Source organism: Populus euphratica, unplaced genomic scaffold (assembly GCF_000495115.2).
Source record: "Populus euphratica unplaced genomic scaffold, PopEup_1.0 scaffold119.1, whole genome shotgun sequence".
NCBI classification, from domain to species: Eukaryota; Viridiplantae; Streptophyta; class Magnoliopsida; order Malpighiales; family Salicaceae; genus Populus; species Populus euphratica.
Genome location: NW_011500011.1, coordinates 210,204 through 237,079, shown reverse-complemented (window position 1 = coordinate 237,079; position 26,876 = coordinate 210,204). Strand labels below are relative to the sequence as shown.

Sequence of the window (26,876 nt, the reverse complement as noted above, 5' to 3'; positions counted from 1 at the left end):
TGTATTTTCTCACTGCAATTCTCTAAGTAAATATTAGAAGAATTTTTATGTCGATGTTTATAAATAAATACAAAGATGAGAAATTATATTGGTAAAGGTTATCATAATATATTTATAAAAATATTTCACCAATATTTCAATTTATATTTATTAATTTTCAGATAGTAGACCTCCAAGAAATTGGTGAATATCTTTATTGTATTGTTGAACAATGTTTGAATTGCTTATGTTTTATCCATGCAGTCTTGTACTAAGGTTGCTGTAGATTTCGTCTCTCCTGAAAATATAAAGGAATGCCTCCGGTTAACTGAAGAGTTCCGACAACTTCCGATGAACCACAGAGCTAGAGAAGATAAACTTGAGGTAACTTCTTTCCTGAAACATATTTTACATGGATTACATTTTTGATCACTTAGCTTCCATGAGTAACGTGGTTTTCTTATTCCCTTCTATCAATGTGTAACAGATAAAGAAAATGATAGTTTATGCAATTGATAAAGCCATTATAGACTTGCAAGAGCTAATGGAATCCCAGAGATGAGCTTTTCTACCTGTTTCGAACAGGCAGGTTTACGACACAGATACAGCAGCCATCTCCAACAGGCAAGCAAAAAACACAGATACATTGGCGTCTTGGCAACACTTTTTTTTTTTTACCTTTTCAGATTTTCATAGAAAGATTGCCAATGCTGGCATGGCTGCAACTTTAGGTTATATCATATATCCTCAAGGCAGCATTTTGCTCAGAGTTGCCATTTAACTTGAAGGTTTAATTAGTGGTGCATATTACCTATCTATGGTCTTTGATTAAATTTAGTTGCATAGTTGCTCCAAATCTTACATTGTGTTTGAAGAAAAAAACACATGTATTGCCTTAGGAAAATAATTTGAGCATATTGCTTGATATTTGATTGACCAATTCATGGGCATGAAAATAATGATTTAGGATCCTGTTCATCTCTGAAATGGAAAAGGTGGAGAAAAGAAAATGGAGAACAGAAAAGGCATGAAAATAATAATGCAATGGAAACGAGCTATTATTTCCTGTCTTCATTAAAAGTTTAAATAGGGCAAAGACCAATGACTCTCGGGGAGTGTTTGGCTACTATCTTAAAATATAAAAGACAAAGATAGTAAACACAAAAAGATATGTTTTTTTATATTTTTTATTTTGAAAATATAAAAATTTATATAAAAATTGTTATATATATATTGCATTTTTTGAATTAAACATGTTTAAAATAGTTTAGATGATTATTTCAACACTTCAAATTTGTTTGTGAGGTGCTAGCTAAACAATAATTTCAAGGGGTGTTTTTTTTATGAAAGTTTAAGATTTAATATCCATCTAATACAGAATAAAAATCAAATTTACTTCGATGTAGACTAAGTTCTTATGTTAGCAGCAAATGATTTTAGAAAATAGAAAATGCATTTATTAATTGGAAAAAAAATTATTTTCTTGAAAATACATATTTTCTATTTTTTATTATAATTCATTTAATTTTTTATGTCAATTTCTTTCCATTTTAAGTACAAGTCAGAAAATCCTAATTATATGAGGTTGAATTTAATCAGTACCTCAAAACAAAAGGGATAAATATAAAAAAAAAAATAGAGAGATTTGGACTAAAAAGACAAGTATGATATATTAAAATAATTTTATAATAAATTTGTAAATAAAAACAAATATTCTAAAATTATTGATAAAAGGGTTGTCCCCATGACTATAATTATCACAATAAACAAATCCTCATTTTAAAATTTAATTATGCAAATTGACCTGAGATCTGATTAATTTAAAATTGAAATCAAGTTGAATTTATAAAAAAAAATAATTAAAAATCTGGTTGATCCAAGTAATATAATAGGCTAACTTAGTTAACCTGACAAAATTCAGTTATAAATCATTGACTATTTTTTTTTTATTTTTTATCAAAATAATATTTTAATTTATATAAAAATAAATTAAAATTAACTCAATCAAAACTTAATGAACCAGTTAAAATCTGTAACCTAAGCCTTTGATGGAATGGACCACCAAACTAGATTTAAAAACACTAAACCAAATAACCATTTTATAACACAATCCACATCACTTGTACACAATTCAAATTAAAAAAGAAAAACCCTCTTTCAATATTAAATTTGAGTTTTAAATGTTAGGAAAACAATTTTACTGGAACTTGAAAATTATCAATCCAAATAGATAAAAAAAATTTAATCCAATCATGTTCGAGAGTTCGAGAAAAACCCGAAAGCAAAGTGGGGTATAAATATTGTTTTACAGGATGTGAAATAAATAAATAATTTAAAGTTTTTAAAATAATTTAGATATATATATCTAACTAATTATCTACAATGTAGTTATAATTTATAATATTCAAGTCGATAAGTATCCAAAACTCAATTGGATAAAACTTTATATATAAAAAATCATACCCAATCAAATTTAAATTCTTATATAAATGGTAGAAAACTTGATCAATGAACATTCATTATCATCCAAGACCTGTTAACTATAACACTCCAAAGTAGCAAGATTCATTGTAAAGTAGCATAAATGGTATAATTCTTTTATAGGTATCAAAATTCAAACTTTAAACTTATGCCAAACTAGAGATTTGGATTTAATCTTGGTGTGCATGGATTCAATCATGATTTTTCACCAATAAAAGCTAGAATATTTTCTTAAAAAAATAATGTTAGTCAAAACTACATTGAAAGAAAATTTATTTTTCTTATGTAAACCTAAAACCTAAATTATTAAGAATAGAATGATTACAAAATAAGAGAGCAAATTCAACTATGAAGGATAAAAATTTAATATTTAAGTAATTTGATCTACTCATGCAAACAATGAACTCACCTTATATCAGCAATCTCAATCTTTTTCAACATTTGCAAACTCAATGAAACTAATTCTTCAATATTGACAAATAGCTTCAGCAACAACCTCCAGCTTCCTCCATATTTAAGAGTAGTTGTGGTTGAGGGCTCTTATTAAATACTCCAATAATGGATCCACTAGGGTTTCTCTATCTTTTTCAAATGGCAAAACTACCCTTATCAAAACCCCTTTACTTTATTTTTCCCTCTTTCTTAGAGGGACATAAAGGTAATCTAATATAAACTCAGCCGTAAACCAAGCTAACCGACTCATGGGAGGATTTTGCGGAAAAAAACTTATTCCAAGCAAAAATTTTGATACGAGTTTAATGATAAAAACATTAAAAAAAATTAATGAAAAGTTAAAATAAAATTTAAATTTTTTTAAAAATAGCATTTGATTACAATATCAATGCCAAACAAAGCCTTCATCTTTCCCATTCTTTTTTCAATTTAGTATCTCACTAAATTTATAATGTTTAAATGCTGAAATAAGGTATATATAAAAAAAATAACATGGAAAAATCAACTATAACAAATTTATAATTGTTATAATTAAGGTGAATTTAACTTTAAATATTCTATCAAAATACAGATTCAATCACAAGATTTAAATAATTTAATAAAAAAATTATAAAGCGTTTCATTTAAAATAACTCGTGATGCAAGTCGTTAGAGACAAAACATCATATTTATAAAAACTATAAAATTTAATTTTTAATCAACTAAATATTAAATAATAAAATTAAAAAAAATTAATTACACAAATTTTTTTTGAAAAACATAGTAATTAAAAAAATAAATATCAAAATTAAAATATATAAAAAACTTATATTTAATTAAAAAATGAAATTAAAAAAAATCCAAATAACGATATTATGATTGAATTTTTTTTTCCTTATGTTTTCATTATGAGGAAGGAGATGCAGGATGATGGAATTTCAATGGGAATTATGGATATGATATATGATGGGAATGGAAGTGGGGGGGATGGAAAAATAAAAGATAGGTTGTGTTCCACTCTTTAGAGACAGATAACACCATTGTAGAGAGGAATAACAAGGTTTAAACTCACAAATCTCAATGATACAGTCACACCATAAAGAGATTAGAGTTTAGGATAAGTTCACCAATCAATGGAACCCACCAAAGAGATTGGCGGAGGGATCACCCATTCACCCTTTGTTCACTTTGTTGAAGTATCTCCTGGCCTGTCCTTTCCCTTCTGTAAGAACATTAGTTGCGAAGTACTTTCTTCATGCCACCATGCCCTAAATGGCCAGTATTTCTTGTAGTCTATTTTTTATGGTGTTCTGCTGTTTTTGGTAGTTACTTCCATGCTTTCTGTAGCTGCATTAATGACGGTAGCAACCTTAAGGTTGCAATAAGTTCCTTGTACTGGCATGCTTAATTAAGGGTTAAGTGATTCTTAATCTCAGAAATGATAGCAAGATGCATTAATTATGAACTGGCATTGATAATCTTTAATGTCATTAAGGTCTGAAGTTGATTCAAAGTTGCCTGAATCCAGCAAGATCGACGCGTCACATCCCTGTATCAAAGAAACATTCAGAAATTTTCAAGTCCTGCATTCATACAGAAAGTGAGAGGATTCTCATGCAAGAACAATAAACCTAACTTAATAACAGTACTGGTGCCTTATACAAGCAATATCAACCAATCATTTTCAGCTTATAAGCGAATCCATATAATAAATAGGTTCAGAAGAAGAAAGAAGATGCAGTAGCAAGGATTATACGAATCATGACTTGAGTTCAAAATGCAGGAAACCATAGAAAGAAACCACCACGTTACAATGACATTACCGTATTTTTTCTAAGCAGAGAACAAACAAGGAAATATAATTTTCTTAACCTGAACTTGGCAGTCATGGAACATGAGCCTAAGAAAAGCAGCTGGTGCTGTAACATCCATCAAGAAAATGCCTAGCATTTCTTGCCTAACTATAGTTTATACATTTGGACACGAAGATTTATAATAATCATATGCAAGCTGGGATTGGCCAACACCAACTTTGATCGCTAACACTACCACCACTAACATAAAAATCAGAGAAAAATTACCCATTTTCTCAACTCTGTTTCCCTCCCCAATAAGCTAATGGAGTAGTGGTGTGAGATGTGAAGTTATATAGTTGCAGGGAAGACTAAATAGTAGTGGTATCTAGCCAAATTGGCCTTGTTTTGACAAGTGAAAGATGAACTAGGCAAGCCGGCAATGCCATTGCTTAATTTGGTCCCTTGCCTAGCTTCAGACGAACTTATCTTTCCATTCATAAATAACCGTGTTGCACAATACGATCTTTCTTCCTTTCTTGTTTGCAGTCATATCTGCAACTTTTCTCATCATTGACTTTTTTCAGCTAATTAGTTAGCTGGTTGTGTCCTTGTTAATACACACTAGAGAGAGCAAGAGGACCTGATGCTGGCCAGACTGATAAATGGCCTAATTAGAATCTTCTCTCCTTTTTTTGGGTTCTGGGGAGCTCGAACGTGAGACATTTTACAAGAAGGGAGATATGAGTAAAAGTTGAGCTACTATTTCTTGAAAAATGCTTCCATTGTGAAGTCATAGTCAATTGAATCGAAAGTCCTGACATCCGCTTATTTGCCTGCTCAATCAATGAAGGTCTACAAATTAGTTGTCTGGTGGAAGATCAATGGAGAATGCAGGTGTCTTATACTAGCATCTGCCATAACCGAAGTCAACAAAAATATTGCTTTAAATGCTAGAGTACGATGGAGCTGGTAGTTGTTATATTGCCACACAGGAGAACCAAAGGTAACCTCAGCACAAGACGTTCAACAAATTGCAGAGGAAAGAATTGGATAACATAATTGAGTAAGTTAAAGAATGAATTAACTAGGATCAAAACTCAGATTCGAAATGGTTGTGTTTCAACGTGCTACATTGGATTTCCTTAGAATTACCTAATCTATTCGAAGTTTTGATTAACCTGAGACCTCATGAGGCCTTCTCTCCATCCTCTCTCGCGGGCCCTAAACTCCCATGTTGCACTAAGTTTCCTTTGTTCTTGTAATACTTCTTCAGCTCTTTCTCTTGCCGCTTCGCAGGTATCCATTCCAAAATTGCATTTCTCTGCTTCTTTCTGGTACTGAGATGTCATTCTCTTAGCCTCCAACAGCGCCACGTCTGCACGCTGCTGTTTTTTCTGAGCTTCTTCTTCATTTAACCTCAGTTCCTCTGATAACATATCTGTAAAACTTTTCTCAATCTCACGGCTCACTTCAGGATCATGCTTCATACAATCTAAAAGATTAGAAAGACAATAACAGTAAATGTCAAAAGTCAAGAAATGGTATAACCCACTATAGATAATAACATCCATAGAAATAGTGAAAAAAGCAGAATCACATCAATTTTCTTTCCTTGCATCCCGAAAACGCTAGTAATAGCATTTTTCAGAATTACCAAGTATCATCGTGTACACTAGACATGTCGACATTGACATCCTAACAGTTCTTAGATGTCTGAAGCTGACGAAACACTAATTCTTCTGTAGAAAAGCAAGGCTCTTCCTTTTTCTTCCTTGCAAGATTTAATGTTGCCCTATTCTATAGGGACTAGGGAGCAGGCAGCCGTGTGACATCTAAACAGGCAGCCTTGAGAGTAGATAACCATTGTTATGACTTGAAAGTATCCTGGATAAAGCTATTCATGTGTACAAGTACCAAATATCAGCTATAACTCTTGGCTGGAATTAGTGTCCCCCTCCCCCCCACGAGATCTCGAGTTTGAACCTCTCCTTTGTAACGAAAGAATAAAAAAAAAAATTACCATTTATCAGTTTTAGTTTGTTCCTTAACAGCCTTTTCATTTTCTTCTGATACTTTACAGGTAATCACCTTAAATCTAGACTGCTAAAGCATCCCTAAATACACAACAGACGTCAAAATAAGAACAGAAATCAAATTTCAGCAATACTGTGAAAATTGATGTTCATAAAATTCTGGTTCATTATATCATAGAAATCCCTTTCCACATGGCCTATGGCCGGCTATGGGAACGATAAACTAACCTGTAAAGGAGCTGTTGCTCAATCCTGAAACGAAACAGACAAGAAAATCATCATGAAAAGCAACAGTAGAGTTGGTAGTTAGCCAGTACTGGCATCACTTAATACAATAATATCCACAACATCAAGAACAAATCCTCCAGGATCATCAGAGCAAACTAGAAGGAATACGTCAAACAAGCAGGTCATGGTCATCATCTAAAAGAAAATCTAACTTTTTCCTTGACAAGGAACTGGGATTTTAACAGGGATATTAAAAAATTCGTAACATACTCAGATTCATGTTTTGAAATTGTTTCAGCATTTTCACAGCTATAACAACTGAGTAACCTCCTAGTAATTGAATTGCACCATCAGATCAGACAAACTTAATCCACTAAAGCCATCTACAACCCCTAGTAATCAACATTTCCACGTACAGTAGAACACTAAAACCTTATTCTTCTCCCAATTGAAAAAAAAAACTACAAAAATCAGTGATCCACAATAAACACACATAAATTAGCAAATTTTATGCCTAGAAACACACAATCAATCAACTTTTAGTAGTAAATTCAATGCCCCATAAATGCATTTTGGACCATTTTATCACCCCTTGAAAATCCAACCACAAAAACATAAGAAAATCTTGCGCACATACAAGATTCATCAATTAAAAACCAAAACAAACTAAAGCCAAAAAGGGAACACAATCAAACAACATGCACATCCATGCATGCATGCATATTTACATACCTTCAGGGAGGGTAAGGAGGGGTTGAGAAGAGCAATCACAGGAGCAAGGATGGCAACGAAGGGTAGAAGAACGAATCTTGGCCGTTAAAAATTCAGAAAGATGCCAATACAAAGGTCGGCCAACAATGTAGCCAACAAGAAAAAATCCCATGATAACCATCATCACCTTTATGGCTGCCTTTAACTTAGGGCCTCTGCGCCTGTTGTTGTAGTAGTACTCATTCATCATTCGTTCTTTCTTACTTGGGCCAAAAGAAAGGTGTAAAAGATTTGGATTTGAGGCAGCGAAAAGAAAAGCTAAGCTATGTAATGCTTATCATCTGGTAACTGCTTTCTGTTCTAGGATGATGATGATCGAGTGTTTATTTTTTCTTAATTATCTGAATTTTGGTATATATTTCCTTTAACTTCTCTCACTGAAATGGTAAAATTCTCCTGGAAATACGGTATTGGCGCCAAGCAAGGAACTTTAGACGTGGTTTCCTTTCTGATCGGTGGTGTTTATCTCTAACGTAGTTTTTGAGGGGTTTAAAAAATGAGAAGTCAAGTTGGCATAATTTTGTATTTTATTTTATAGAAAATAAAGATGATATTATTTTAAAAGTAATTTAAAAAATAAAAAAAATAACAGGTTTTAACATCATTTTTCTTAATTAATTAGGTCATAAATCAGTGCTTTTAATCTGGTTATACCAAATTAATCCTTCTTCTATTTTTATTGAAAATTAATTTGATTTAAATTCAAGTAACGAATCAGCCCAGTTAGTTGGTTTGGATTTGAAAACAGTAGATAAAAAGAAGTTTCAGCTTTCCTTTGCAACTCACCATGCTACCAAGCAGCTTATCAGAGAGAGAGAGTTTGTTTTTGTGGTTGTTTTTACTTTTAAAATAGACTATAAAAATAAACCGGTTAATTTATTATTTATGAGACCTATTATTATTTACATTTAAAATTTAGGGTAACAATAAGCAAGATAAAACTGCTTCTTTTTCTTTTATTGTCTTCATTGTTCATGTTCGATCCAAACCTAAATATATTGGACCAGATCTGATCTAATAAAATAAAAAAATTATTTTTATTTTTATTTTTAATTATATTTTATTCAAAAAAATTAATGTTTAACATTATTTAATGGCACTATATAATTAAATTAGAAGAAAATTACATGATATTTTACCTTCAGTTATTACACTCTCAAAAAACCATAAAAATTACAATCCTTGTCAGATGAATTTCGTAAATGATGAAATTATAGATAATTTAATAAAATAATAAAAAATATTTGATATAAATTATTGTTTATTTCATAATATAATAACAATACTTAAATTTATAATATTTCAATTAAAAATTATCAATAATAATATATTTATTTTTTAGTTATTTTATAACCTCGATTTGAAAAACATTCTTAACTAAATACATTAAACTACTTTTGTATTCAACCTTAATTTCAAACATCATCTTAACCAAATATATATAAATACAAAATCAATTTTAATTAAAAATAATTTTTATAAAATAATTTTTTTCAAACCACAACTACAAAAACTACTATAATATAAAACACACTATTTCATAACTCGAGACTTATCTTAAACCAACCTCTAAGTCATTTAAAAACCATAATTTTATCCCTATTATAATATTCAAAATATTTAATTAATCAACAAAAACCAAAACAATAAATCCACTAAAAACTCTATATTGAAAACCGGTTTCAGAGAAAACAAGAATTTATATCTTTTCTTAAATATACCTTTTGTAACTGCAACCACGCTAAACACACACTGCGAAGCTTACAAGGAGAGTTTTTGTTAAAAGTAAAAAACCTAAAGAGTTATTGTTCATGTCAGTTATGGTTCTACCAAGAAGTTCTGGTTAGTTATACACATGCTGGGAGAAAACTGTTTAGAATAATTTCATGAAGCTGGCTGGTTTTGAAGGTTCTCCGACCCAGCTTTATCAACTACGTTCTTTTAGCATAATTTTCAACAGGTAAACTTCTCTTCATGGTAGTAGTGATCATCAACAGGCCCATGCTTCACCCTCCTTTACACATTTATTCAATGAAGCACAACTTTGTGTTAACAAGGTCTGGCATTTTGTCATCAGCTATAGAATATCTTCAGCAATGATACTACTGAGTTCTAAAATTCATTCGCGAATGGACAAACTTAACCTGGTAAATCCATCCATTCCAAAAACAAAATACATGTAAAGAATCATGGTCGAACTTTGCGAGTACTGTTTGTATAGCCATTTTGCAAGTTGATCAACATGCTGAACAAGCAAATGATGAGTAACATTCAGCTGTTCAATCTACATACAACCACGTGATACACACTTATAGGACATTAAAATAGATTTGTCTAAGCTTTCTTGTAATCAATGCATCAAAGGTTTACCATAGATGCCATTAATTTGCCTCGTGAATATGACTGAACAAACATGGAAGCAAATGGCACCGTGTTCATTTCTTTTTCGCATACTCCCTAGGCCCAAATATGGTAGAACCAATTCTCACATTCGTACTCCCCATTTCAATCTGCAAAACAAGTTTTAGCTATTAGTTGAATAATCTTTAGACAGGATGTGTTATAATGAATCAAGGGATGCAATTTCCACATCATTGATGATAAAAACAAAAATTATTGCTACAAGCCAGTATCACTCACAGCTTGCTCGAAGTCATTAGACATCCCCATTGAGAGCTCACATTGCTCTTCTGGTATACCAAGGGCCTTGCAAACCTCGCTTCTGCAGTTTGCCAATGCCTGATAATATAACAGGGTTTGATGTCAGAAAATCTAAAGCACACACAATGCTGTGAAAAAGTAAGAGGAAAAAAGTAGGGAACCTAAAAGTGAACAAAATATGCAACTACCACCTTGAAGTTTTCTGCCGTTGAGGTATAGTCAAGCATTCCTATTGTCATTAGGCCACAAAACTGAAGGTTTGTGCAACTCTGACTAACATGTTTTGCAAGTTCCACACAACCTGAGGGCTCAACACCAGATTTCGCTGCAACAATACAACATACATAAAACAACAGCCAAAAATAGTAGATCATTACCAAGTGCTTTTAAGAGATCCTTAAACTAGTAGAATTCTACAACTAAACAGGATATGGCAGTTGAAAGAAATTCAAGCCAAATAAGAGCAAATTGTTGTAAATCATACAATCAAAAATTTCCCCAAGAACAAATTGGCTCCCAACCATGACTGGAACGACAAGGAGACTGTGCAGCAGGTAACAGTTTTTTAGCAGAACCAGATTCCAGAGGAGGTATCTGGCTGCATGCTAAAAAAGCTACAGAGGGTATTTAAGGTGACTAATTTTCGTATACTAGACAACCTGTTTTAAAAGAGACTTCTAAATAATAATAGATGCATAGCTCAGAGGCAGTAGCATAAGAAGCAGCATCAGAACCTAAAAGCCACTCAAAAGTAGAACAGAAAGCACCATCAGAACCTAAATGCCACTCAACCTACAATGTTAAGGTGTAAACACCAAGCACAAATAATTCCTGGCTACTTTCTTGACATCAGAACAAGGTTATGAACTTTTCTTTTAAATGCAAAATCCTAGGTCATTTCATATAGAAGCCATGTTCTAAACCAAACAAAATGAAACTACGACTTTATTCACAAGTCCACAATAAAGACAAAATTAAGGTAAAATTATGCACTTATAGAAGGTAAAGAACAGCCATTGAATTATGAACACACTACTCAAACCTCCAAGAGGAGCAAGCATATGCTATTCAATATCATGTTATCTAAACACAAAATATAGAACAGAACTAATTAAGACAGGTAATGGTGCTGCCTTGCAACTAATATCAAATAAAATTACTTAGTTATCCTAAGTCAGCAATATTAATTAAGGCCATCAGCAATAAACCTACATATTTAATTCACTCACATTCTTCACCACTGGTATTCACTTGGACTAAGACCTTCAGGGGCTTCCTTCCCAAGTTCCCAACTGCTCGATCAAGATGATTGGCAATCTGCAAATAAAATAAATTAAGCTTTCATAAATTCATAACAGAACATATAAACTAACAAGCTTGAATAGTTAGAAAGGTCCTCAAGCAGAGCTTCATAAATCAATAAAATGCACGTGTTCATAAAAAAAAAGTCATTACCTTTTCATCATCCACACTCTCTACCATATCAAGGTTTGGTACACTAGCTGCACAACACGCAATCACCCATAAGAAAACACAATAAAACACCACAAACCCAGAATTTCAAAACCAATAAAGACAACAAATGAACCATACCCAGTAAAGGTTTCACTTTATTACTCTGCAAATTCCCAATGAAATGCCACTCTATATCCTCTGGCAACTGCATTATTTGATCACCAGATTCAACCAAGAAAAGTTCACATCTTTGATCAATCAAGATTACCATAATTATTTAACACAAATTAATACAAAAAGATTTAAACTTTACGAACCTGGGGTGCCTTTTCTATGAATTCTTGAGCATAGTTTTCACCAAAACAACGGTGACCCACATCGTATACTTGTTTGATTAGAGAGACTGGTTTGGTCTTACTAACAGCCACCACTCTGATCTGCTGGGATCCACGACCTGCCTTCTCTGCTGCTTGAGAGACACGCTGAAGCACTGATCGGAGCGCCGCCGCTGCGACTTTGTCCATAGCGACAGGTATTGCTGACATATCAGAGACTTGCCCTTGTTCTTGTTTTGTGGTACAGTTCTTATCTGTGGTGCTGGGTTCTTCGTCTTCTTGTCTGTTCATATTTTTTGTGGTCTCTCTCTCTCTAAAATCCTTCGATTTTTGGTTGGTAAATTGCTAGCTAGATTAGTGGTATGAAACGTAGCGTTTTAGAATATTTCCTTACAATATTTTATTCATTTTTCAAGGTTTTTTGTTTTTTCCTTGTTACAACTTGTAAATTAACACGTCACTGAAATTTCTTTAGTTTAAACCAATGGTATTGTAGAAAATGCCCTTTGTAATTTTATTTTATTTTTTTACAAACAATTTTCATATTAAATTTTCTTCAATGAACTAAGATTTTAGTTCAAATTATTATTATTATATACACACACACTCACTTCACTAATATTTTTATGGTGCCAAGGGAGAATTATATATATAAAACGTGTGGCATCTAGCTAATTATTTTTTGAGCCCACATAAAAAAATATTTGGTTGTTATAAGTTTATTTATATTTATTTAAAAAATAAATATAAAAAATAACTATTAAAAATCAACTAGTTGCTCACGATCACGATTTCTTTCAAAAGAAAAAACTTGACATCCGATCTGCAAGGTTAGTATGAATAGTGAGCGTTTAATTTTAGATCAGCTTCTAGGAACAATCCAGGCCTTTACCGGCAAAGAAGAAACAAAATTGTTGAGTTTCACTTTTTATATAAGCATGTGCCCTTTTTCTAATAATAATCCGGGTTGTTTCTGGATTGATTAAATTAATTGTGTTATGTTGAGACAAATCTTATATAATTTTATTGTAAATTCTAATTAGATAAGAAATCAAGTGAAAGGTTTTTTTTATCAATTTTACTTTTGAATTTTTTATACTAATCAATCAACTTGTTTTTAGATTAATTAATCAATTAATTCATGTAAGGATAACTCTCACGTAGTTTAGTTTTAATTTGAATAGTGATAAGTTTGAATATTATGTTTTTAAATTATGCTAACATCAAGTACAAACTATTATTTCATTAAAAAAATTTAATCTAATGTTATTTTGTCATTTTTTTTTTAAAACAGCGCTCATTCTAAAAAGAAAATTCTTTAATTTTGATATTCAAGTTCAAGGGATGGCTGATGACCATTCATGAATGATCCAACATGTTTATTTAGTAGAAGACATGATAAATGTAAATTATAGAAGATACTTCTAACAGGTAAATGAGAGATAATTAACAGGGTGAAATGGTATATGTATTCCTGGGTCCTGGCTAGACCAGTTTATATATATATATATATATATATATATATATATATATATATATTCCTGGGTCCTGGCTAGACCACTTTATATATATATATGAGATTGTTCTTGTTGAAATTTTCCCAGTACTGAACAGATTCAATAAAATTCATGTGGAAATATTAGGATTGATGTCCAACGCCATCTACCGGTGAATTCTAGGCATGACAAATCGAAGAATCTCCAGCACGATAGCACTAAATGATAAAACTGAAAGTATTCCTACATAAATCCATTTCCATTTCTCAGCATGGTCTTTATGATCAATCCCTTGAAATATGTTTGCTACAATCATGGAAATCAATAGATATCCTAGAATTTTATGGTATGTCTTCCACCACCTCCTGCATTCATTCTCTCTCTTCGGTTGCAAGCAGAGAGCAAGCATCTGCATTGCAAAAACAATGGCGTCGGGGATCAATAAAGCAAGATTGATTAAAATAAGTAGAGGCACTGCAAGTCTAGGCTCACCTGTGCAGTTGCAAATGTGAAAATAACGATGCCAAGAATCCTGTGTGCTCTCAAGCTGTATTGCTTTGAGGAATTCCCAAGCCACATCCCAAAGCTCCATCCCACTGCACCAATAATATATCCCAAAGTTTGACACAGAACGTGAAGTTTGTACCATTCATCACATTTCAATGGGAGTTTCCTGAAGGATCTTGCAACAATCGCCCCAGCTGGCAAGAGTGTTCCCCATCCTATGATGTTTAGAACCCCATGAGTCTGTTTCATGTAGATCACATTAGCAACAGCAAGACAAGTTCATCAAGGAAAAATGAAAATAAAAATAAAAGTTAAAGCACATGGAACTCTTTATTTTTCTGCAAATTCTGTTGATTGTAACTTTCCTTACATTCCTAAGATGGCGTCTGTGATGCAAAGCAAATTGACCACTCCATGATCTTAGGTTCGTCGTCTCTGCATTCTCAGTACCTCGAAAAGAAGTATGATCATCCCTTTGTGGTTTGATGTTTTCCACAGTGGAGCTGACTTGCCCCTCATGAGTTCTTCTCACTGTTGCCACAAGAGAACGCTCGCTGCATGAAGAGCTTTGGACACAGAGGATTAAACAGAGGATTACAAGGCAATGAGAGCTCATGATCTCTCACTGCCTTGACAATGAAATTGACGTGCTGCAACATTTAAAACTGTATAAAAAGTTCATGTCGCCATAGACTTGCTGCAGAGTTGATGTAATGACATCAATCATTCGTTGATGTACTTCCTGTGACTTGTCAGAATATGTGCTTTTCTTAGCAACATAAAGAATCGTGTCTACCTTGAACCAGTGGTGCACAGGACAAGATAGATATTATTCTGATTTGTATCAGTCCTTTTGCAATCATTGCGATTTGCTTTTCTTTCTAATTAATTATGTTTGGAATATAAAATTTGAAGGAGAATTGAAAATCTAAAACTAAATATTTTAAATTTAATATATTTTTTTAAATTAAAAATACTTTTATTTTAATATTGATAAAAGTTTATGCTATCGTGTATTTAATTTTTATTAAATAAATAAAAATAATAAAATTTAAATTTATAATTATTTTCTCTTTAAAATTTTAATATTATATTAAATAATCAATTCAATTTAATTAAAAATCTCAAAATATAATTTATATTATTTTTTAATATTATTACAATTACTTAATTAATTAAATCTAAAAAAAAAATTAAAAAAAAAGCTAGGAAGAGAGCTCGAGAAAAATCCTAGATATCCTGTATAATCTTTCATGTAAGTGAAAGAGAACAATCTCTTTATTTATTTATCAAATTATAAAAGTTTATTTAAAAATAAATTAAAAAAATCTATTTATACTAATCATAAGTATAAATCTCAATTCTTAAAAAAAAAATTATATAGTTACATAATCCGAAATCATAATGCAAATAGTTTTAATTAGTCCATTGCTAATATGTCATAATATTATGTGTATTTTTTAGCATAGTCATTTATGGATTAATGAAGAGAAATATAACTTATGCAGCATGGTTGGTTTTGATGAAAAAGCTCATAAATTCCAATATAAAAGTTAGATCTAAAAGTTAAATAGTGCTTAACACTGTGATGAAGTTAAAAAAAAAAAGATAAAAATAGATATTTAACATTTTATTTTTTTAAAAAAAAATATTATTTAAAGACTTACCATCTAATATTATAGTCACTAAGAACCATAACTAGTCAATAAAAATTCTATAATATGAGATTAGTTACGCTAAAATAAGATACCATCATTTCTAAAACGATCTACTTGACATAGACTACATTGCATATTTTGTCTTAACTTATTAATGGTTTGTTATGTTATGCTATGGTCTACTTATAATATTCATAACTTGAAAAAAATACTTCAAATTTTAGCATTCTGTGTATAACAAATCTAATAGTTTTAACTTTAGCCTCAATGAATATTGGGCTAAAAGTTATTTCTAATTCTAATATTGATATTCCTAACTCTAATGTTAATGAATATTGAAATTTTTTTAATTTTGACATTGATAAATATAAATAATCTTAACTTAAAAATAAATGAATATTAAGAAGATATTTGTAATTTTGGTATTAGTAAATATCAATCCAAGTTGATATTACCACCTCTGATGCTAGTGAATTAAAAAAAATTATTTGAATTGAATTTTTTTTTTAAATAAAAAACTCAAGACGGTGACTTGTAATGAATCCATTTATCTTAAACATGGATAACAAATATTTTTTTTTTTACAAAGACAAGGTTGATGATTTTATTATTTTAAAAATTCAGGTATGTCGATTCATTAAGCCTTTTAATTCTAGTTCTTATTAGCTTAATAAACTTTTTAACAAGCCCAAATATACATGCAAAATATTTTTTTTATATATTTTTTTAAAAATGCTTAAACAAAATATTTTATAAATGTTAAAATATGCAAAAGTATTTTCTGACTTTGATCTTTTTGTGAAAAGGCTAATATAAACTTGAATAGATATAAAAAAAATTTTAGCATTTTTTTACTTGGACATGAAAAAAAAACTTTAATGAAAAACTCTAATTAATTAATCTCTTTTTAAATAAAAAAAAACAGAAAGATACCATGCAAATGATTACCAAACATTATACAAGAGTCATAATTCTAAGCAAGCAAAAATTAAAGAGGACTGACACAATACATCCTAGTCTGTAATTTAATACCTATATTTTATTGTATTTCTTTTATCTCTAGCTTGTAATTACAAGTAAGAAGTATATTAAATCCCATATACTCATTAGCTCAAATATTACACTTGGAACATGTTTAATATTGTAGTAGTAGTTAGTTATAAAAATATACTCAATTTTGCTTCCATATTCAACTTTCTTCTTAATTAAGCTTTTATTTTTCAAAATTAAACAGTTAAGATTTACAATCTTGTCCGTGCTAGTCCTCAAACTTTTAATTTGTATAATATTAATTAAAATTTCAATTACTTGTTCAATATTTATTCAATAAGATCCTAAATTGTCTGTTCACCTAACATTTTAAACAGCTGTGTATGTATGATTGATTTGAAGTATTATCTTTTTTTCTTTGAAAGAAAAATAATTTTTATATAAAAAATAATTTTTTTAAAAGAAAATTCCAAAACCTCAACTTTAACGGAGAGTCTGCTTTCTGTAATCAATTAAGTTCTCAAAAGTCCTCAAATTAGTCCTATAAAATGCTATTTAGGGTGGTTTTATTATTTTTGGATTTATCAAATACTAGAAACAATGGCGTAAAATTAAAACTATTTGCTTGGAGTAATTTTGGTATCTATTTGACCTTTTTTTCCCCTACGGAGGCCACCTTTTCTTTAAATTTAATAAACTCAATTCTTCTTTAATGATATTTAGTCATTTCTAAGCATTGTGATGAATCAAGACGACACAGAGAAAGCAAAACTTGTAAATTCAATTTCCTAATGTCAACGATCTCTTGCAAAAACTTGTCTATAAAAGCCTATCTCCTATCAAAATAATTCCCATCCAACTAATCCTTGTTTCATCCTAGCTAGTAACCATGAAGCTGCTAGAGCTCTTCATTGCCCTCTCAACAGTAGCTGCCGTTACAGCTTTGCATTTAGACAGTGACAAAGAAAATGCAAACAGGCAAAGTGAACTCTCGTTGTCCGAAATCCAAGGAGTGACTTCCCTACGAGGGGTTGGTCGCGTCCTGGCTCAACAAAACCTGATAGCCAATCTGACATGCAACAAATTCCCTCGAATTTGTCGACTGACGACAAGTGCAGGACCAGATTGCTGCAACAAGAGATGTGTTAACGTGAAGAAGGACCGATTGAACTGCGGTATGTGTGGGTCCAAGTGCAAGTATACTGAAATATGCTGCAAGGGCCAGTGTGTGAACGCGTCTTTCGATAAAAGAAACTGCGGTGGATGCAACAAGAAGTGCAAGAAGGGCGAATTTTGTGTTTATGGGATGTGTAACTATGCATGATTGCTTCGCAAACTGTATAATTTACTGTTGTATACATCTTCTTGTTTCTGCAAAATTGAGTCTCATGCCTGCTCCAAAGTGCATTGGGGTGCATGTGTTGGCTCATGAATGTATGTCACATCACCACATTACGAGAGTATAGCTGTAATCTTACCACCGAGAATAAATGAGCAAAAAGTTTACAGTAGCATAACCTTGCAATCACAAGCTCTACATATGTTAACTTGAACATAGACATATAGCTAGCATATTATAAGTGTGATTATTTAAGAATGATCTAAATTTAAAAATTTTAATTGATAAGTGTAATTTTAAAATATAATTTATATTATTTTCTATTATATTATTTAGAATATAAACTTTTTGAATTTAAATTTTTATATATTTACATATTTAAGAGGCTCTGAAAAATGATTTTAAGCTAAAATTTTTAAATAAATTTTTAATATAATTTATATTATTTTTTTAATATTACTAATCTGCCACATAATGCATTGCTAAACCTACTGTTGAATACCAATGAAATTCATAAATATTAATGAGAGCAATTAGAGTTTAAGTTTCTAAATGCATACTTCCATGATAGCAAATTGAAATTAGACAATATTTGATGATGTATTAATAATTGTTTTTCAAAATATTTTTTATTTAAAAATAAATTAACATAATAATTTTTAATATATTTTTGACATTAACATATAAAAACAATAAAAAAAATTATAAAACATAATTAATTTAAAAAAATTAAAAATTTTTAGTTACAAAGAACAGATGTTAAAATAAATAGCACCTTAAAATAATTTTTTTTTGGTTTTACTGTGAGCCCCAACAAGTCTTTAACTATCTTGATTGAAAATTAAACTTAATTTTTGATTTTTTTAAAGAACAGAAAAATTAGTTTATTAATTGAGAATTGAGTAACTAGTTGAATTAAATAAATCAATTCACAAGTTAAAAAATTATTAATTGATTTATTTGGTAGAATATAATTGCCGATCAAATTAATATTTTTTTATATTAGTTTTATTTTTTTGAATTTAAAGAGAAATACTTAATTAAAATATACATTCCTTTTAATCTTCCTTTGGTTGTTGAATTTTTTACTTTGTATTACTTTTTTAATCTTATACAACATTCAGGTTTCTTCCAACACTTCCAAGATTTGAACATGAGATCCATCGGGAAATCACAAATTTTAACCATTGGACTATCCCTTCGAGGACATGATATTCCTACTTTGTTCTATAATTTTACTAGGGAAACAGTTGTAAAGTTCAAATAAAGAAAGAGAAAAGTGATTCTTAATCAATCTAGCTGCTCAATGGTTCAGCATATGATCAGGCATTTGCTTCAACTCTAAACAAAACCGCAGGCATCGGTCAAACTAAGCATGTGCATGGGGAAGGTACACAGTATCAAGTAGTTTCTTCTTGATGCAAGTTCATAAGAAAGGAAGTAATGGCTGCATCTATTTTAGCTGCCTACAAAAGTCAGGCTTCATTTACTTTTGTCACGGATTATTGGCAACTATCAGAGGAGAAGTTGACGGAGGACTAAGGGGAAGAGAATAAAATATTGTTTGCAAGTCTGAAACACATGCTTTGGATCACCTATGAATGTTCTTGGTCATTGCATATTGCAAGATAGCCGAACCGTGGAGAAATAAATATCTATGATTTGGAAACAATGAAAAGTCAGAACTTGAAGCAAAATCCCAACCCTTATCTTCTGTAAAGGAGATTGTGAGATGCCTTCACGCAATTGCCAAGGTAAAGGAAAGAAAGTGCTTCTATAACAGACATGAAATTCAGAAATCGAACGCTGGAAAATGCAAAATGAAAATTTAATGTGGGCTGCAGATTGTAGGCTTTGAATTGGTCATTAACTGTGAAGAAAGTCTGCTCCCCTCTCTTTTGACAACTCATTTGACGCAGTAATTCTCATTGTTTTGCTAGGCAGTCACTGTCTAACCAATTGATTACAGGGGCAGCTGATTGTAAGTTTGGTATTTTAGTTTTAAAAAGTGTTTTATAATAAAAAATATATTAAAATATTTTTAAATTTTTTTTTATTAATTTATCTTATATATCAGTAAATTAAAATCATTTTAAAAAATGTTAATTTGATTTTTTAAAATAAAAAACAATTTTAAAAGCAGATAATTATAACGCAAAACGTATAAACAATCACCATGCATAAAAATCACTTAAACATGATGCATGTTTAAGCATTTTTTTTTAACTTTTTCTAACTTTTCTTTCAACATTTGTTTTTCAAATAGATAATGAGTAATTAGATAATCAAAAAGTTAATTTAAGTAATTATTGTTTAACAAGGTACAAAAAATCATGTTACAACGAAGAGACTCAAATATTAGCATGACAAGAGACATTTTACATGTACTCTTACAGCCATGGTTGGGGGCCATATGAGCCCAACACATATCTGAGGTTTCCATGTTCAGGAAGATTCATGCGTATGCTTTTCTATCCTCCATGTTTTAGGTTCTTCTCCTCTTCCCAATTTCCTATTTTTCCTCATTTAGGCACGAGAAAAATAAATACTTGAACCATTTAGCCACTGAAGAAAAAGACCTCCGCCATTATGGAAAAAAATTGGAAAATTTTCACGTATAGCTTTCTATAAATACCTCCCTTCACCGAAAGCTAGCATCATTACTTATAATTACCTTGCAAACTCTCAAAAGGTCCCTGGTCATGAAGTCGTCAACAATTTTGTTTACCTTGCTAGTGCTTATGGCCTTGGCCAACATTCAATCAGCAACACCAATGGTTAAACAATCCCATGTTAGCATAGAAAAACATAGCACCAATGACCTTCCCTTGCAAGGAGATGAGGAACAACCACATCTCCGTAGAAGTGGTCGTTTCCTAGCCAGTAAAGTGACCATGACATGTGACAAGTACCCCCATATTTGTCGTGCCAAAGGAAGTGCTGGGCCTGACTGCTGCAGAAAACAGTGTGTTAATGTGATGACCGACAAGCTTAATTGTGGTAAGTGTGGCAAAAAATGCAAGTATTCAGAGATGTGTTGTCAAGGGAAGTGTGTTAACCCTTCTGTTGATGAGAAACACTGTGGCAAGTGTAACCAAAAGTGCAAAAAGGGAAGCTCCTGCTTGTATGGATTGTGTAGCTATGCTAATTAATTAGATTTTGCATGAGAAATGGAATTCAAGAACCACCTTTAGCAACATCAGGTGGGTTAGTCATGTCATGCATGGTCAATAGGATTGTGCTGTGTGTTACCAATAAAGGCAAGCAATCGATTTCGGGTGAGCTAGCTTTTGCCTAGATTTTATGTTGTCGATCTTCAAGTTTACGTAATCATTACTTTTATGAATTTTAATCCAAAATTAAGTTTTATACTTCTCTCTTGTGCTCTCCATCAGTCTAGAATTTCTAACCATCGATCCGAAGATCATACCATGTACGAGAGCGTCTGTTTGTCTTAACTTTTCAACCTGCTTTTTAACTAGCTAGTTAAAAAATAATAAAGTTTTTGATTCTACAAATAAATTGGAAAGCGATATAGATATCGAAGCTCGAATTCGTAATTACATTTAAGATCCAAACATCAATCTCAAGTTTCTCAATACCATGCATCCACATAAATCCATGTCAGAAAAACACAAAATCAATCAAACAATAAAACAAAGATAATTATCCAAAATTGTCATAACAATTAATTCTTTCTTTAAAATAGATCTTTTTTTGACATTTAAATTTGATCACCCAATTTACAACCTTCTGCCCAGTTTTTTTTTTTTAATTATCTTTAAAACAAAGATAATTAAAGGCAAGCAATCGATTTCGGGTGAGCTAGCTTTTGCCTAGATTTTATGTTGTCGATTTTCGAGTTTATGTAATCATTGCTTTTATGAATTTTAATCCAAAATTAAGTTTCATACTTCTCTCTTGTGCTCTCCATCAGTCTAGAATTTCTAACCATCGATCCGAAGATCATACCATATACGATCGAGATTGGAAAGCAATATAGACCTCGAAGCTTGAATTCGTAATTACATTTAAGATCCAAACATCAATCTCAAGTTCCTCGATACCATGCATCACACATAAATCCATCTCAGCAAAACTCAAAACCAATCAAACAATAAAACAAAGATTGTCATGCCCGGTCATCGCGGCGACCTTAAAAAATTATCTCGATTGAAAAAAAAAACAAATATCTAGCATCTTGTTTTTTTAGGAGAAAATATCTTGTTCAAGGAGTCGTCACCTAATATTATGGTCACTAAAAACCCTAATTGATCAATAAAGATTCTATAATACGAGACTGGTTACATAAAAGGAAAGATACTATACCCCTTAAGTGTCCTATCTAAAGCAGGTTGCATTGCTGATTTTGTCTAAAATGGCTAAGAATTTGTTCTATTTTTTTTTCTTTTTATTCTTCTTTTCATGTTTATGACTCTGGTGTCAGTGAACAATTCTTACGAATATTTCCAACTCTGGTGTTGGTAAATTTCGCATAAAACCAAAAATACAATATTCCTGACTCCGGCATCAGTGAATATTTTTGTAAAAATGAATTTGAAGAAGAAACTTTTTATGTCCTTTTTTTTCCCTTGTTTATCCTTTATTATTTTTTACCCTTTTTAGATGGAAGGAAAAAAAAATTACACGATATATTTGCGTTTAACAGTAATAGTCCACATATTGGGCACATATACAAGAAATACAAACACAAAGAAAAAAATGGTGCGAGGGGTCCACAAATAAATCAACGAAGGCCTCAAATATTTTTAGAATTTTATGTTATCGAAAAAGGGTTCGTTTGTTCAAATATCAAATTAGAATGGCATAAAAATTATGGCCAAGGCATAAAAATTATGCTTGCCAAGCACACCCCTAGCAAACAAAGTAACCAGTTAATTATTTTAGCAATAAAGAAAGGAAACTTACCTAGGTGTGTGGCTGCTGAAGGCGAAGTTGAGGGAGACTGGGAAGAAAAAGGGTTGAGGGGGGGCGGCGGCTAGTATAGGGTTCGCCGCCCCCTCTTTTTTTTTTTTATATTTCTATCTTTTAGGGTTTCTTGTAATGGCCTCCTCTTGAGGTTTCTTCTTTTAGGGTTTCTCTCTAATTGTCCTTCCTCCTCTTTCTTTCTCCTTTTCGTATACTGAGATCAGTATTTATAGTGTAAGAGTCTCATCGCTTGCGAGAAGTAAAGTCTCAATCAAACTCATTCTCTTTTTTGAAGTTCAAATTAGAATCGAATTCAAAAGCAGACAACTATCATTATCTTGAGGATTATCTTGAATAAGATAAGAATTATCGTGAACAAGGTAAGGATTATCTTGAAGAAGATAAGGATTATCTTGAAAAAGGTAAGGACTAGCTTGAAGGTAAGGACTATCTTGAAGAAAATAAGGATTATCTTGAAGATAAGGATATAATGACAAAGACACATTGTAGTCCTTAGTTTTAACGCAAGTAAACAAATCATATTTTTCATCAAAATAAATCTCTGATATTTTAATTTTATATTTTAAACCCTGTAAAATTAAATTAAAAGCCAATGAGCTAAAATTAGGTTACAACAAAGATAATTCTTCAAAATTGTCATAACAATTAATTCTTTCTTTAAAATAGATCCTTTTTATTTACAACCTTCTGTCCAGCTTTTTTTTTTTTTTCATCTAGATCTATATAGAGTGAGGACTTCATACATTATGTCAAATGAAAGCTCTTGGTGTGTTGCTTCAAATTTTTATTTTAGATAGTATGAGAGTGTATTTTTAATAAAAAATTCTAAGAATAAACAAATAAATCCCTGTGGCCTACTATGGAGCCTATAATGTTAGTAAAGATCATATCACTTGGGTTTGATATAATGTCAAGCTTATGAATAAGGTGATTAGCAGCATGTCAAACTTATATCTACTTAAACCCAATAAGTAACTGAATTTAAGGATGTTGAGTTTAGTAATTTGCCAGATTCATATATATTTAGATTAACATATAGTTAATCGAAAAATATTGAGTTTAGCAGCTTGTCAGACCCATATTTATTTAGGCTCAACGCATAATTGAACCTAAAAATATTGGGTTTGTCAGTTTTTTAAATTCATGTTTGCTTTAACTCAGTACTCAATTGAACCCAACAATATTGAATATAGAAGTAAGCTAGACTTAAATTATCTAGATCTGATATTCTATCAAACCTAGATATATTAGGCTTATTACCTTGCTTTTAACCTTTTTAGATATGCTTTTAATTAAAATTTAAAAATAAATTGATACATCAAATAACTAACATAACTAACATGTCTGATTTCTCATTGGAAGAACCATCAACCAATTCATGGTTACTTCAAGTTAATTGAAACCCAAACATTGTTAGCATTGATCCATCTTCTAAGTAAATCAGATCATATATATAATATATGGAAAAGGCTCGTTAGTAAGCTTAATCCAGTAGGCTATTGCGTGCAAATACTAAAGAGAACACATAGTCCCAATCTGGTGAAAAATTGTTAAATATCAAGCTATTTCTAGCCAGCTAGACAGACCACAGAGTTGAGTAGACAATTAGGTACCAAAGTTTGCGTTGCAATTGACCCTGCTAGAAAACAAATTCCATTGATAAAGAAATCATCAACCAAACCTGAAATCACCCAAACAAAACCACATTATAATAGCAGAATCTTGTGTTTCATTACAAAACGGACAGCAGGCATTGTAGTCAAAGATACAAATACTCTTGTAGTTACTTCAAGTTACAATAAAAAAAAACCCTAAATATTGATGAAACTGGACTCAAAATGAGCATTCATTTCTATTATATCCATATCATATTTATTACTTATCAGATAAGTTTTTTAGATATTTATTATATGAGATACTTATTTCTTATATCCTTTCCAATGAGTTTTGGTATTCATTATATTCTAAGAATTATTTATTATTCAACATAAAATAATACACACATACACAGCTAAGAAAATGATATGATTAGCATGTGGATAAAATTAAAATCTATTTCTAATAAAAATTAGCAACATAATCAACTTTTTTTCTTATTTTTGAGTTTCAATGATCTTTTTTAAAATTCACCTCTTAATATTTTAAATTGAAAATGAAGAAGTCTTGCAACACTAAGAAGTACATATATAATCTGTTATGGAGAAACTTGAGGGTATTTGGAAGGAATGCGATATTAAGTATGATAGGAGATTTTAATTAGTTAACTAGAAACTGTTGTAGCTTTAGCATGAAATTCAAACCATTGAGAATTTAGCGGAGGATAAGCAACTTAGAATGGATGAACTTTCTGAGCTTCAAACACTACAATCTAAGCAGTGAGACAGAAGTAAGTGTGTGGGATCAATCTGACGTCAAAAATCATGACAGACCTAGTGTCAGTTTGGGGATAAAAACATAAAATTCTTCTACATGACAACTACTACTCGAAGAGGCATAAACTTTATCATTCAAATCAAATATAATGATAAACTACATACCTCTTCAATAGGCATTAAGGAGACGACAACATCTTACTTCTCAAGTTTGTTCACTAATGACACTACTGGAAGAGCTCCAGTAGGACCATTTGTGTTCACTAAATTCTCCACATAGCAAGTTTAACAACTGGAACAGGAGGTAACTATCGAAGAGGTCAAACAAGCAGTCTAGAGTTGTGATGCGAGCAAAGCACCAGGATCTAATGGGTTCACACTCACCTTCTACAAGACAGCATGACACATGATAGGGCCTAGCATTTTTGATATAGTACGTGAATCTTTCAGACTTCGAAAATTACCAAAGAGGGTTAATGTCTTTCATGTAGCTTTGGTCCCAAAAACAAAATTTCCTATTAAATTTTCAGAGTATAGGACGATAAGTTCAGTGTATGGCTTGTACAAAATTATTGGAAAAATGTTATCCAACAGATCGAGACAGGTTATGCCTAGCATTATTTGTGCTAACCAAACAACTTTCATCTCTAGTAGGCAAATCTTACATGGCTTCATAATAGCAAATGAAGTTGTACACAGCGTAAATAAAAAATGGGCAGCATGGCTTTGTTATGAAAGTGGTCTTCCATAAAGCTTTTGATTTAGTTGTTTGGTTGCATTTAGAGGAAGTGATGTCATACATGGGCTTTGGGAAGAGGTGGATTTCTCTAATTCATGAATGCATTACGGGATCTAAATTATCAATTCTTATTAATGGTTCACCAAGCATGGAGTTTGGAGTCCACAGTGGTCTATGTCAAGGGGACCCATTATCCCCCCCCCCCCCCCTCTTTTTTTTAACATAGTTGTGGAAGGGTTATCAGTTCTGTTCAAGAGAGCTTCAAATTCTGGCTTGTTTAAAGAAATTAATTGCAGTAATGACATGCATCTAAGTCATCTGCAATATACAGATGATACCTTAGTGTTTAGTCCTATTGACTTCCATTCGATATCAACTGTTAAAAGAATTTTGAGGTGGTTTAAGTTGGCTTCAGGTCTGAAGGTCACCTTTCATAAAAATTCATTGGTTGGAAGAATCAACCTAGATGATGAATATATGGCAAAAATGGCAAATGCAATATATCACAAATGAGACTGGTTCCCAATTCAGTACTTAGAACTTCCCTTGAGATCAAATCCAAAACTGCTCTCCACTTAGAAAACTGTAATAAATAGCATCCGAACAAGACTAGGCCAATGGAAAGGATGTTTATTGAGCATGGTAGAAAGAGTG

The 26,876-nt window shown here is 31.3% G+C and overlaps 6 protein-coding genes and 1 long non-coding RNA gene across 7 annotated transcripts in view; 3 read left to right on the top strand and 4 right to left on the bottom strand.

Annotated features, from left to right (window-relative positions):
- Nucleotides 1-906, top strand: part of LOC105141455 (calcium permeable stress-gated cation channel 1-like) — a 40,842-nt gene extending 39,936 nt beyond the window's left edge. Inside the window, exons 23-24 of the mRNA XM_011048682.1 lie at nucleotides 244-363; nucleotides 467-906. Coding sequence (XP_011046984.1) covers nucleotides 244-363; nucleotides 467-541 — 195 coding nt within the window. The 3' untranslated portion in view covers nucleotides 542-906. The remainder of the gene's footprint in view (nucleotides 1-243; nucleotides 364-466) is intronic.
- Nucleotides 119-2,998, bottom strand: LOC105141456 (uncharacterized). The gene is made up of 2 exons (XR_845390.1): nucleotides 2,870-2,998; nucleotides 119-375 (listed from the first exon to the last, which is right to left on the bottom strand). It is a non-coding gene; the product is annotated as an uncharacterized LOC105141456 (long non-coding RNA).
- Nucleotides 2,999-5,764: 2,766 nt separating this feature from the next.
- LOC105141449 (uncharacterized) lies at nucleotides 5,765-8,006 on the bottom strand. Its single transcript, XM_011048672.1, has 3 exons — nucleotides 7,682-8,006; nucleotides 6,950-6,973; nucleotides 5,765-6,180 (listed from the first exon to the last, which is right to left on the bottom strand). The coding sequence occupies exons 1-3, from the start codon at nucleotides 7,908-7,910 to the stop codon at nucleotides 5,846-5,848; spliced, it is 588 nt and encodes a 195-aa protein (XP_011046974.1). The 5' UTR covers nucleotides 7,911-8,006; the 3' UTR covers nucleotides 5,765-5,845.
- A 1,874-nt stretch (nucleotides 8,007-9,880) lies between these two features.
- On the bottom strand, nucleotides 9,881-12,522 carry LOC105141448 (Putative pyridoxal phosphate-dependent enzyme, YBL036C type). Its single transcript, XM_011048671.1, has 7 exons — nucleotides 12,154-12,522; nucleotides 11,975-12,041; nucleotides 11,837-11,883; nucleotides 11,611-11,698; nucleotides 10,573-10,706; nucleotides 10,361-10,459; nucleotides 9,881-10,230 (listed from the first exon to the last, which is right to left on the bottom strand). Exons 1-7 carry the CDS (start codon nucleotides 12,460-12,462, stop codon nucleotides 10,156-10,158), a joined length of 819 nt encoding a protein of 272 aa, XP_011046973.1. The 5' UTR covers nucleotides 12,463-12,522; the 3' UTR covers nucleotides 9,881-10,155.
- A 1,220-nt stretch (nucleotides 12,523-13,742) lies between these two features.
- Nucleotides 13,743-14,914, bottom strand: LOC105141447 (cytochrome b561 and DOMON domain-containing protein At5g35735-like). The gene is made up of 3 exons (XM_011048670.1): nucleotides 14,545-14,914; nucleotides 14,160-14,414; nucleotides 13,743-14,076 (listed from the first exon to the last, which is right to left on the bottom strand). The coding sequence occupies exons 1-3, from the start codon at nucleotides 14,788-14,790 to the stop codon at nucleotides 13,834-13,836; spliced, it is 744 nt and encodes a 247-aa protein (XP_011046972.1). The 5' UTR covers nucleotides 14,791-14,914; the 3' UTR covers nucleotides 13,743-13,833.
- A 2,779-nt stretch (nucleotides 14,915-17,693) lies between these two features.
- On the top strand, nucleotides 17,694-18,331 carry LOC105141446 (uncharacterized). Its single transcript, XM_011048668.1, has one exon. The coding sequence runs from the start codon at nucleotides 17,712-17,714 to the stop codon at nucleotides 18,144-18,146; it is 435 nt and encodes a 144-aa protein (XP_011046970.1). The 5' UTR covers nucleotides 17,694-17,711; the 3' UTR covers nucleotides 18,147-18,331.
- A 2,488-nt stretch (nucleotides 18,332-20,819) lies between these two features.
- Nucleotides 20,820-21,465, top strand: LOC105141445 (uncharacterized). The gene has a single exon (XM_011048667.1). The coding sequence runs from the start codon at nucleotides 20,864-20,866 to the stop codon at nucleotides 21,311-21,313; it is 450 nt and encodes a 149-aa protein (XP_011046969.1). The 5' UTR covers nucleotides 20,820-20,863; the 3' UTR covers nucleotides 21,314-21,465.
- The last annotated feature ends 5,411 nt before the right edge of the window (nucleotides 21,466-26,876 follow it).